The sequence below is a fragment of the Arvicola amphibius genome, chromosome 12, assembly GCF_903992535.2.
Source record: "Arvicola amphibius chromosome 12, mArvAmp1.2, whole genome shotgun sequence".
In the NCBI taxonomy this organism is placed as follows: domain Eukaryota; kingdom Metazoa; phylum Chordata; class Mammalia; order Rodentia; family Cricetidae; genus Arvicola; species Arvicola amphibius.
In genome coordinates this window covers 80,788,512-80,802,097 of record NC_052058.2, presented here as the reverse complement: position 1 = coordinate 80,802,097, position 13,586 = coordinate 80,788,512, and the positions used below count along the sequence as shown (strand labels likewise).

The window sequence follows — 13,586 nt, the reverse complement described above, 5'->3', positions numbered from 1 at the left end:
AGCCTCACCTTAATTACGCCATTGCTTGGGATTGCTCTATTTGCTCCTTCCCTAGACTAGTGTGCAAATACCATATTAGTGTTTTTAGTTGCTGAGTTAAAAATCAGAGGGGAAATGGAGTTCATGACGAATTTTCACAGACATGAAATTGATTTTCACGTTGATGCTCAGCCCACCCTATTCCCTTGGGAACCCAGATCTTGTTTAATTCATCTTGGAATCGCTGGCTTTTAATGGATCGTGCTCATGTAATAGCCTGGTCTTAAGTGGAATTAAATAGATTATCTTTAGTTCCAGATGGTGGGTCTTTGGAAGACTCTTTTACCTCTAGGTTAACAACCCATAAGTACAATCAATGAACTTTCTCTTCTTTTGGCAAAGCCCTACATTACATTGCATTGATCATATTACCTTAGAGACGCAGAACGAAAACGAAAGGAGAGTGGTTGCTATCCTACTAGTTCAGTAAACCTCAGCTCTGAAGTTACACAGGAAATGTGAGGGAAAAGCTCAAGCAAGAAGCCAAGAATTGATTTCTAAACAAACCCTAGAAAAAGCGAATCCTGTACTTATTCTGGCACTTAACCATGGGCAGAATTCTGAGAACATGGGAAGGTTCTATGACATGTAGTTTTAGAAGATCTAGAAATCGTGAATCAAACCACCATCTGGTCCGGCCTTTTCCCTGGTCTAAGTCTTCTAAATGAGGACCATTGTATCCAAGCACAGCCTCACTCTTTTGATTTTTTGGTTGGTTTTATAAGACAGAATTTTATTGTATATATCTGGCTGGCCTGTCAGTTGCTCTCTAGACCAGGCTGGTCTCAAATTCACTTAGATCTGCCTGCCTCTGCCTTTCGAATGTTGGGATTTAAGGCGTGCACCATCATCACCCAGCACAAAGTCTCTCTCTTTTTTTTTAATGCAAGGTCCACTAAGGAAACTCTGTTCTAACACTAAACATCATTATGTATTGTGATTTTTAAGTGGAATAATATGGAGAAAGCAACTGGCATTTGGTTTGTTCTAGTGATTGTTCACACATTTATTTAATGCTTTTGAAAATGTTAACGGCAGGAAGGAATTTTGAGGTCACTTAAAACTTATTTATATTTAAATTATTTGATAGAACTCTCTACAAATGTGACCCTAAGCACACTGTAAATCAGGTTATGGTACTGTGTCAGGAAGGCGATGTGTTCTGAGTGGTGTCTTCAGCGATGCTGAAATTTCAACTTCATTACTTGCATCTTATTTTCTTGTTTGTCTTCACTGCCCTATGCTGCAGATTGAACTTTTTCAAAACGTTTCCCCGCTTGTCACATTCTAAATGTCAACAGGCTAGTATTTATATAATTGGCTTCTCCCTTCTCTTTCTTTTCAATTTATTATACCCTCCCTCAACATGAGAGCATTTCTTTCCCTCTGGACAGTAAGAAACAAAACAAAAACCTTTCAAGACAGTGAACCACTCAACTTCATTCAGAAACACCTGTCTCTACGGCTTTTGCAATCCTTTTTCCTCGAAGGCAAGATTTGGTAAATTTGATATCAATCAACTGTATTATGCTTGGGATAAAATGCAAGACATTTTGTGATTGTTTTTCATTCTCATGTCTTTGAGATTGGCAAATACTCATAAATGGGGGAAACAAACAGGTAATTGGGGCAATATTATATTTGTCATATTTTATATTTCAAATATAACTTGTTAAAAATGTATATCTTGAGTACCATTTTAGGACAAGCCTACTTTTGAAGTCTCCAGGGTCTGGCATCTTAGGAGATAAGCGTTGTTTCAGGAGTGACTTGGGAACTTTCTCCTAGACTATCAAAGCCCCACAGTTGATTTCACTTCAGCAATCTGATTCATGGAAAGTGAGAGTTCAGGAGTTAAGGAAGGTGTCCAAGGTTTGCTAGCTAGTTTGGTCTGCTTTCTTGTTTTAGGTTGAAGATGTAAAAAGATGGCCAGGCAGTAAATTTACGTGATACTTTGAAGGTGGCCAAGAACCTGAGACTAGAGAAACCCTGGGCCCAGGGGGAAAGCCAAATTTACTGTTCTGCTAAAAGAACATTCCCATAAAATGACTCCTAGTGACCATCTGCTTTGCCTGTAGATTAGTGTCTCACTTGTTCAGCCACCATCTGAGAAGCTTCATCTTACCACGGATGAGCATTAACACAGAGACCCACACACAGGTGGACAGTGTGCAGAGATGAGAGACTTCAGAACACTCAGTCCTAAATGGAAGGTCTTCATCAATCCTCTCTCCTCAGGACCCGGAAACTGTGCAGAAGAGGAGGCAGAAAGACTGTAAGCGCTCGAGCAACACCAACGACACTGTTTGCTAGACACCGCACGTATATGAACTCACAGCACACACAGGGCCTGCACAGGTTCAAGCTGGAATGGGGTCCTAGTGCTGAGCAGGGAAAATTGACACTCGCTCCCATCCTTCACCAAGAAGCTATCTCCAACTGACAACTGCAAAGCAAAAATTTAGTTTTCTTCAGTGGAGTTTCCCTAGGTATACAAATCACCCTTAAGGGAAGGCCCAGGGCCCCATGCCCAGCTGGAGATGAATAACACAAAACAAATTTAATGATTTTTTGTAGACTTTATCTAATATTGATTTGTTTGGGCAGTTTTTGTCGTTTCTTATTTTGTGTTTTTTTATGGGTTTTATGTGTGTGTGTTTGTGTGTGTGTGTATGTGTGTTGTGTGTTTATTTTGAGCTTTTTCTTTCTTTGTTTTCACTGTGGTTTGTCTTTTTTGTTTATTTGTCTGTGTTTGTTTTCTAAACAAAGAAAGAAAGGTCGTAGAGTTGGATGGGTCGGGAGGTAGGGAAGAGTTAGGGGAGGGAAAACCACAATCAAAATCTATTATGTGAAAAAATATTTTAATAAGTATATAGAGCAAAATAAAACTTCAAAAAGAATCTAAGAATCTAAGAGTAAGTAAGACAATTTTAGGACACATCTTTATAGATGTCAAGTGGTGACTATGTTAAAATAAGAGGTAATTAACGGAGACACTTGACCCCTTCCCAGACACATAGCTGGAAGGGCCTATAGATGGTCTCACAAAGAACAGCTTCTTGCTAAGCTTTCAGCATCCACATCCCATGTAAACCACCAGTTAGAGTGATGTGTGCTTAGCCATCCCACGGACTCCTGGGGCAGCAAGCTCAGTGTGTAAGAACAAGTAGAGAAATTTTCTGGAATCTTTCATATCTTTGACTGTCAATGGGAAGGGCTTTGGACCAAAGAGAGTCTGAGGAGAGTGAGTGTGACGAAAGGGACAGCTCTGAGACACGGAAATCTCTTTCTCATGGTGAAGGAACAAAGGAGAAACTCAGCTATGCAATCAGTGCTCAATGAGCTGAAGACTATGGCACAAGTATCTTGGTTTTGGTGAAGACTCATGGTAGATGGCATTAAAATGCTAAGAATGCAAACAGAAGGTATCATTTGGAGAGACACGAAGCCTTGAGAAATCCAAGGCTCAAACAAGTCTTTTATAAGATCTCGTTTGCCTTTGCTGGGCATGATAGTACACCCCCTTAATCCCAGAACTTGAAAGGCAGAGGCAGATGGATCTCTATAAATATGAAGCCAGAATTCCAGGCCAACCAGGGTTACAGAGTGAGACCCTATTTCGGATAAGGCAAAAAGGACCAACTCAACTCTGCAGTAAGTACATTAACCCCACCTGCTAACCAGTTGTGTTTCTAAAGCCTCAACACTGCCACGTGGGGGCCCTGCTGCCAGTAATGTTGACGTTTGGAAATAAGCTATGTGGAATTCTTATCACATAAATTATAACACCAGTTGGATTAAATTTCACAATAATTAAATATAATTGTTTCTTGATCAAAACCCAGGAAAACCAAGTATCAGTATGAAAAGAGACCGAATCATCCTTTTTAAAGTTATTTGAAATTATTTATTGGGCAATACATTTTTATGATAGCTCTGATTCTGTTTTAGTGGTCAGGACTGATATCTCTTGAGGTAGGTGCTAAATATATGAATGTTAAGAAGAGCAAATGACCTTCCCACAAGCCACTAGAATCCTAGTAAATATAAATAAATGTGATTTTTATTATATGTGTGTGTTTCTTTTGTTTCTTCAAAGGAGAGATGGTAGAATTATTTATATCTCTTGTCAAGTGATTTAAGCTAGCTTCTAGGCATAACTGGTTTCATTGTGACACTCACGTGTGTACATATTTCATTCACATTTCCCCTGCTGCCTTTCTTGTCCCCTTCTTTTGGCGGATGCTCTCCTTCATCCTCTTCTTCTTCTCAACAAGCCCCATTCTACTTTTATCTCTTTTTAGTGACCCAATAATTTTCACCAGGGCTTTTTACAGGGATAAAAAGATAAAAAGCTGATTTATAGATAATCAGCTGCGATGAGGTCAAGAGGGCTACAACCATGTTTTTCCTGGATGTAACATTTCCACATCGATCCCCATCCCCATTCCTCTAGTTCAGTGCTTCCCAAACTTCCTAATTCTGTGACCCTTTAATACAGTTCCTCCTGTTGTGGTGACCCTCAACCATAACAAAAAGAAATTCTAATAGTTGAAAGTCCATGCCTTGGGAGGTCACGGACTGCAGTGGGGGAAGCTGCTATTAGTATTTTGATAAGCGAACATGATGTGATAGTCAAATTCTAAATAATGATAGTGCTGTTGTAAACTTAGGTAAGAGAATCTTCTTTTTGCAGTGGTCATTGGTGACAGCGGAGACTCATAACTGGTCAAAGGACAGACAGCAAATGACTGTTGAAGGGCCAGACATAAATAGGATGTTCATAACATCCCAAGGCTCTGGAAATATAGACGTATCAGGAACTAGAGTAGTGATTCTCAATATATTTGTTGGCTGTGGGGTCTTTTGGGCTTTAATCTTTGTATCTATTTATATGTTCTGGATATTAATACATGTCTGGTGTAGCTGCTAGATTTCCCCCATTCTGGGGGTTCTTCATTCATGCTTCTTGTGCTGTAAAGAGCTTTTTAATTCGTATAATCTCAATTGTACACTGTTGTGGTTATTTCTCCAACTCTTGGAGTCCTTTCCAGAAATATCTTGCCTATTCTTATATTTTGAGCTGTTGTTCTGTGAACACTAGTTTCTGTTGTTGTTTTCTAGAGCTGATGGTGGTGACGCTGCAGCTGATGACAGCGACTGTCGGGACTTCTTGGGTTTCGAACAGCATCAATGGAAAGTATTGATTCACCTGTCCTACTCTCTTGATCCTCCCAGTGAGGGATTAGTCAATTTCCCGCTGGATTTATGCTCTGGAGTGCTTGATTCGCGCCATGAAAATTTCGATTCTGAGGTGAATATGAATTTTCTAATGTCAACCTACTTTCAATAAAAGTGAAACTGTCACTGCTTTGAACTGCATTGAGTAGTGATGACAAAAACGCATGTTTCCCATTGTCGCCCATTCTTCTGAGATCTGGTACCCAGGCTTTGCTTTACGTGGTTCCAGAAGCCTGGGAACAACACCCATCGAATGTACTTGGCAGGGCTCGCCTGAGGACAGCTGCTTTAGGAACCAGCCACAGGGATATTCCCTATGTTAGGCAGCAGTCTCTCTTCAAAAACTGCCTCTCAGCCTACACATTCCAGCTCTGAACGAGCAGGATTCAGAGTTGTTCATGGTTTGCAGAGTGAGCCTCCTCACTCAGAATGATTGAAATAAGGCAGACCTTAAATGGAAACATTCCTGTGGCTTTAAGTGTCTCTGAAATACATTTTCCAGATCTCTATTTCCATCAGAGTCACACATTTGCATACAACACGGCTCCATGGCTCCGGTGCCTGCTCACTGGTGACACGTATAAAACCAATATGCATGTGGATGTAATATAGCACGGAGAAAGGAGAACAATGAAGGGTGAATATTGGGTGATGAGGAAGGATTGAATGCAAGGAATGAGCACCCAGATAACGAAAGAGGATATAAAACTAATCGTCTTTCTAGTTTTCTGTCATAATTTTCCAGTTTTATTCCTTTAGTAGTGAATACATGCATAAAATGTATTTGATAATAAAAGTATAAAATCCAATGTGAAGTTCTGCAGCTTCAGAATGGCTAGTCTAACCATTTAGAAGGTCATGAGCTATGCAGACTTTAGGTCTGGTTAACTTTTGTGTGTAATTTCTGTTTGTAAGTTCTTTATAATAAAGTTTTAATTACTTTTTTAAGTTTGCTATCAACAGTTATGTGTGTGGCTTAGGAGACCAGAAGCCTTTGGTTTATTTTTGGCAGTTTTTGTGGAGCCCATGCATGTGGTACTTACAGGTGATTTTAGTCTTACAGAAGTGGTTTCTTTAGCCAATGGGATTGCTGCTAGCAGGGAACAATAGAAGGTTTAGGTACAGCTTGAAACCTGCCTAATTTACAGGCTCATCTTTCTATGGTGGTTTGGAAGATAGTAAGAAGGAGTCGCACGCTTGCTTGGCAAACAGAGATGGGAGTGTGAGAGTCAGACTTTATTTTGTCTTGTCACGTGGCCCGTTAACTAATGATAGCAGGTACTTACCTAGGGCTAGGCACATTTCAGTTATAATCTTTACCATGAGCCTGGAGGATAGAGACTGGCTCTCATTTTACAGATTAGTTCAAGCCACCTCAGTAGCTCCAGTCATCAGATGAAGCCCTAAATTGTCCAAAATAAAGGTCAAAGTCTTCTTTCGAAGTTCAGGTTCCTGATTAGACAGACACAATGCATTTCATTTATCTGTAGTACCGCTCTGGCACTGCAGCAAGACCTCAGCCGGGCTCTCTCCCTGTCCTCAGAATCATAATGACTTCGATGCCCTCTAGTTCTGTCTCTGTGCACCATGACTGGTGCTCTGCAATCACTGCAGCTGATTCTCATTCTAATAATGACAACACCGCTCCACGGAGCTGGCTTCTTGGGACTACTGCCTTCTCTGTTCAGGAGGAAAGAGGACCCACTGAACAGTAGTCTCATAAGGAGTTAAGTAGGGGCACGCTTGACAGCTGATTTAAGTGACAGTCGCTTGTCATTTCCGGATGCCCTTTGTCCTCGTGGTGACTGCAGGAGCCATACAGAGGTCGCCTGCAGGAGCTTTCCTGTCGCTCCTTGTAAACACGGACCAGATGTGTCTTTCATGTGTGCTGTCCTAGGGCCACAATTCCTCTGGACAGGAAGTGGGCTGGCTGTGCTCACTTTATACCAGAGCCCAATGTCTGCACACAGCTGTACTGGAGCCACTGTGGCCCTTAGCACCACGTGGCCTAGGTTTAATGGAAACTCATCACACTGAGTGAAATTGAAATTCAATGTGTGGCACTTTAATAATTTACTAATTGTAGTTCCTATGCAAATAAATATGAACTGCTCAGAATAAATCCCAGAAGTGTTCCCATTTGTCTTCCATCCTCCCGTAAGGTGAGTGGTTGTGTCTCAGTTACCCATCACCACACAGCAAACCCTTGGGAACCCTTCCATTGTTGCTTTAGGAGTCTGTAATGACTGGTGGCTCCTTTCCTGGTTTCACCTGGGTCATTAGCTGACTGAACCCAGCAGGCAAGGCGACTGGAGGCCAGGCTCAGCCAGCATGGTTATGCATCTCTCTCTCTCTCTCTCTCTCTCTCTCTCTCTCTCTCTCTCTCTCTCTCTCTCCCTCCCTCCCTCCCTCCCTCCCTCCCTCCCTCCCTCCCTCCCTCCCGCCCTCTCTCTCCTCTCTCTCTCTCCTGGTAATTTTACTACAGACTTCTTTGCTTTATGGCAGTCTTTGAGCCACCTTCTCGGAGCTGCAAGGCTCTGGTGTCTAACCTGAAGGTGGTACAACATCATGTTCACAGTGTTCTGTTGGGTAGGGCAGTCACAAGTCCAGAGCAAATTCAAGAGGAAGACAAACTTCACCCCTCAGGGGGAGGGAGTGACTGCAGTTGAGCAGCAGGTGAGTCAATGTGCGAAACCCTTCACCCTAACGTGAACTGCAAAACAGGCAATCTAAACGGAAAGGTGCACTACTTGTGACAACGACGTTAGACTGTCCATTTAAGGTGACAGTTGCCTTCCAGAAACCATTTGGAGCAATTTATAAGGCTAAATCTTTAGCTCTTCCAGCGTTCAGTATTTTGACTATTTTGCTTGTGCATGGATTTGTGTGTATGCATCTATGTACATTGTTTCACTGCAGAGCATTAAGCTAGTCTAAAGGAAGGTTAATAGCTGGGTTGTTTAAATATCTTCCCTAAGCATACACTAGTACCTTTGGGGTTCCCTCCCCAGAAAGGCTTATATTCTGTAGTTTTAGAAACTCAGAACCTTAATTTTTTTCTTTCAGAGTTCCTTTTGTCCTTTATACAAAAACCTCTTTTAAGATGTTGTCATCTCATTGAGATGCAAAAATAAAGGTATCTGTTGGCGTGTTCCACATACAGAAATCTATCTTCTGGAATTTTTGTTGAACACAACCTTGAATATTGAGAGGAAGTCAGAGATTAAGACACTAGGTCAGCTGGAGAGCTGGAAGGCATGCTTCTTGAGTAATATGGGACTCTGCTCATGACAAGTACAAGCTGAACAGCAATGACACATCCCTCATTCCCTTATCCAGGAAACACTGCTCACCCCTTCAACGAGTAAGTCTATTCAAGGTGGTGCATGTTGTTGTGAAAGCAAAATTCCTAAGAAAAGAAAAAGGTATTTCACCAATTGATTACGTTCCAAAGAGAGGAAACAGAGAGCAAAGAAAAGATGTGTGGGAGGAACAGCAGAGCTGAGGCCGACTGGGACAAAGCAGGAAAGGGACTGTGGGGCTGAGAACTGAGGTGAGATGAGGGCCAGGATAGAATAGTAAAAGTAGAAGCCTGGCTCAAATGCTAATCTGAAAACTCAGGGAAGCTGAGGTCAGCCTGCTGCGGTGCTGGCGATGTGGATGTGTCTGAGCGGTGGGGAAGGAGAAGGAAGAGATTGAGCTCAGGAAGGAGCAGGGAAGAGAGAGGAGCCAGGAAACAGGAAACCCTTCTGTAGATACGTGGCTGACACCCGAGACTGGGGAACTGGAGGGACTAGAGGAAGCAATGGCTCATGGGAGAGAACCCAGTGATTGGTCATATGACAGCAAAATGCTGTGGAAAACTGCTAACAAGAAAGGGGATTTTCTGGAATAATGGTGCTTGGGAAGGACAGACTTCTTCTAGATGTAACGTTTATCTCTACATTTTTAGCTTATGTTGGAAATACATATATTTTATTTATATTAAACTCTAATAGTATTATGCATATTTAAAAACATACATAAGATACAGCCACCACAGCATAGACACTGTACAAATTGAAGATGCAACATTTTCACCTCATAGATGCTTTTGCACACAAGTCCATCTCATTGTGGGGTTCTTACATTTAGGAATCATCACTGTTGGATGTCACCACAAGTCCTAGAAGGAGAGAGGAGAGAGCTTCTTCTTTCAGGCTCAAAGAACAGTTTTCTTACTATCTTAGTTTCTGTCTAGGAAATGTCGACTTGAAGCATATCTTCATAAAAATAATGATGCTAAATGATTCAGGCAAAAGATGTAATTCATCACAAAGTTCTCCAACTGACCTTACAAGTTACTTTAGTTACCTGTAATATCATAGGCAAACAAAACAAACAAAAAGCCACCAAGCAACCGAACAACAACAGTCAATCTCAGACAGGAGAACAGGCGTATTTCAATTTTATTTGTTATGGTTGGGTCATGTTTTAAACAAGGATTCATCACATGACTTCCTCTAAATCCATAACTGAAGGACCAAAGTTTACTTCTCATTGTCACACACAATTAGATCCATGTGTGTGTGTGTGTGTGTGTGTGTGTGTGTGTTTGTGTGTGTGTGAGCGGGGTGCGTGTGTGTGCATGTGTATGTGCCCTAGGGTACTTGGGGGGGGGGTGGGTGCGTAGGGTATGGGGGTTGGGTGTATATGTGTGTGTGGTATGTGGGTATGTTGCATGTGCATAGGGTGCTTCAGTGAATGGTGTGTATTTACGTATATTCCTGTGTTTGGGTACACATATAAATGTGTGCACATACATGTATAAGCAAGAGATTGGCATACAGTGTTTTCTTTACTACTTACTTTCTATAATGAGTCAAGGTCTCTCACTTGAAGCCAGAACTCACTGACCCTAGTAGTTTAGTCAGCTGGCTCCGTGACCAATGCTATGTCTACCTTCTGAGGCCTAGGATTACAGGCAGGGGCCACACTTCCCTGGCACTTATGTGGGTAATGGGTGCCCAAACTCCATTTCTCACACTCATCCAGTAAATGCTTATCCAGGGAGTATCTGTCGCTCAAGGCCCCATTAGAATCTTTTACCATATGATAAAAGATTCAAAACTGAGCTGAACATGATCAGACACATGGAATCCCAGAGTTCATGATGGTGAGGGAGGAAGTCCATGTGATTTTGAGGCCAGCTTGGTCTCCTGAGACACTGTCTAAAAACAAAACAAAACAAAACAAAACCAAAAACAAACAAACACCTTTTCTGTGAAATAAAAAGAGAAAAGTGAAAACTGTATTAGCTACTACTGCATTGCCCGGGAAAGAGTTTAAGACGAAGGTAGCTTCGGGAGTTTTTCTACAACACAGTGTTCTCTGTCTGGAGGCTGTTTTGCTAATTCGGAGGCTGTCATCCGTGACGCAGAGACACATTTCTGTGAATGGCTCACAGAAGCAAACAGTGATTCAGGGCAAACCCCTGTGAAGGTTTATAAGGCGATGAGGGAAATCCTTTCCCCGTCCCAGTGGGATCCGAGCTGTAACTCTAGCAATGTAAAACTATCACCCACACAGGGCCACATGCTCGCTCATCTTGTTCTGCTCCTTTCTCAGAGGAGCGGCAGGCCCTTAGATGAGTCTTTCCAGGGGCGGGGGCGGCATCCGGCTCCACATTTCCACTCGAGGTCCAGCCTTCTCATGACGGCTGGGGCTGTAGGTTCCTTGAGTCGCCCTTTTGTTGGAGGCCATCAGAGAAGCAACAGCCACAAGAAAGAGGATGAAGAACAGGGCCAAGGTCCCTGAGCCGACAGAAGTGAAAACGCCAGCGAGCCAGTCGTCAGCCAGCTGCAAGGAAGGAAGGGGTGATAGTATGAGTTCCAGAGCAAAGATACACACGAGGACAGTGGAGCCACCCTGCGACGAAGACCAAGGAGATGGAGCTGGTACCTCTCACTAGCGTAACAAGACCAAGGCGTTCCAGACTTTTCTTATTCCTAAATCATGCGCAAATGGTGACCTATCTAGGCTCTAAGGTCTGCTCCGAGAAAATGTGTGTGAAATATCTGTATTTATTCAGCCTTGTCGTCTCAGTGACTAAACTCCTGCATTTAAAGGGAAAAAGATGAACCCATACACATGCAAAATCATCCTAAATTTATAGGACTCCATCATTCAGGATTTGCTCCTTTCTTTGTCTAAACTCACAATTTTTAATCAAAAATATAATTGCTTTAAAGCCTTCGGGGGAAAAGAAAGCAGATTAAATTACCTGGGCCTCGTGGAACAGATCCCTAGAGAGGGAAGACTGGTGGGCTACCTCCAAGGGCAGCTTCCACAGTCATTTCGGTTCTGATGTGATGTAACAAGTGACATTTGTGAAATCAACTGTGGTCCATGCTGAACCCAGACACTACGCAACAGAAAGCATCCGGTAGAGCCCTCTCTGGAAGAAGTGGAGCCCCGGGTCCTCCACAGGAAGAGCCCTCTCGGGAAGCAGTGGGACCCCGAATCCTCCCAAAGCTTTATTAGCACACAGAAGTTGGTATAATGTCCATTGCAGTGTTTGTCTCTTCGACAAAGCTGCAGCCTATTGATTTAGCACTAGGTAACAGGAATCTGCCATTGGGCCGCATAGAAACACCAAGGAGAGCTGCAGTACTATGTAGATTGTTTAAATGATGTGCTCAGAGCAATATTTCTGATAGCGCAAAAGAAGGAGGGAGTTGTTTTTCTTAATAGATTTTTACCTCACTCATCAGCATATATCAATTATGTGGGCTTCTGTGGAGCTAGACTATAAAAAAGAAAAAGATATCAAAGCTGAACCTAGATCTCGGTTTCTGGGGACAGGAGAAGAGAACCATGTTCACACATATATACATATAATTACAGAATGTTACACATGTGTATTACAAGTGTCATGAATATTGAGTATAGCCTGTGTGGAGTAAATGTGAAGTGAAGCATATGATTGTTCTCTGAAGGATGTGGGGGTATTCAGCTATTTAAGCAAGAAATTCACTCAAATGAAACCATTTGAATTAAACTTTCAAAGGGGAGCTTTAAAACTCTTTAGAATTGAAGAGCCTCCAGTGAGGGCAAAAGTTGTACGTAGAGGTATGTCAGAATTGGTGAGAGATGAAACTACAAAGATAAATCCTCTTAAGCCATTCAAATGTCACCCCAAATTCAGTGTTTGTCCTGGGGTCACAGCAGAAGCACCAGTGAATGACCTTGGCTTCTCTGGGTCAGGCTGTGTTGTATCCACTTGACTCCCATAATGAAGGAGGGGACATTGGAGAGAGAGTAAAAAGGGAAGACACAACGTGGAAGGAAAGATTCCATTAGTAATGGCAGCAGGTGACCTTGATGTAAGCTTAGTGAAAAAAAATTAGAGGTGACGTAAAAGGATGGGGGGTCGGGAGGGGTAAAATCAGAAGCACTCCCCAGCGTGCAAGCCTTAGCAGTATTCCCTGCGACCGTTAGACAAAGCACTCTTGAGCTAAGCTGTTGATGTTAGGGTCTCCACCCAGTTGTGTCTTTTAGGGGAGTAAATGGCCGTTGCTCTGGATGAATGCCACAGGAGTGCGCACCCCTACTCAGGTCGCGGGCAAATCGGTTGGCTTGGGTTTCTTCAGTTTTCTGAATGTCTCTAGATCCTATTTGTGTCACGACAGAGACTGATTACACTGGAACAGGACCACCTAGACCCTAACACATTATAGGGAGAGGCAGCAGGAAACAATGCTGAGACCTTATAGTGCCTGCGGTTCTGCTTCCCTTACCCTGGGGTCTGTGAGGAATCAGAGCCCTGTCTGTGGTTCTCTCAGCAGCCTGAGAAATGAGGTGAGGGTGTCAAGAGCTCAACCCTGGCTCCCCCTCTGCCACTCTTTGGCTGAACACTGATATGGTTAAGAGTTTGGTGAAAGAAGTCAGGGTTTGATTCCTGGCTCAGCCTCTTATTTGTGTGAACATCAGCCATTAATCTCACAGTTGGAGAGTTACTTATTCACCACTAAAGTTGGACATTGCTGTCAACTTAAAATGGTGGGATAAAATGCAATACAAAGAGTCTAAACTATACAAAGCATGGGTATGTGTTCTTAACACGTAATATCATCAGGAGGCGTTAATAAACTACTGACCATGATCTCCAGTTCTATTGATGTATAAAAAATAAACGTGAGCACCTTAGCCCTTGACCAAGAAGACCATCTAGAAAGCTGAGTTGCCATTCTAGGCCTCCTGTAAATTTTCTGATGAAAGAATCCCCCTGACTCTGTCAAATAGAGGCATTTACCATGGGGCTGAAG

General features: G+C 42.6%; 1 protein-coding gene across 1 annotated transcript in view; it reads right to left on the bottom strand.

Annotated features, from left to right (window-relative positions):
* Window positions 1-10,902: 10,902 nt before the first annotated feature.
* Crb1 (crumbs cell polarity complex component 1) overlaps window positions 10,903-13,586 on the bottom strand; it is a 141,455-nt gene continuing 138,771 nt past the window's right edge. Inside the window, exon 13 of the mRNA XM_042054027.1 lies at window positions 10,903-11,118. Coding sequence (XP_041909961.1) covers window positions 10,903-11,118 — 216 coding nt within the window. The remainder of the gene's footprint in view (window positions 11,119-13,586) is intronic.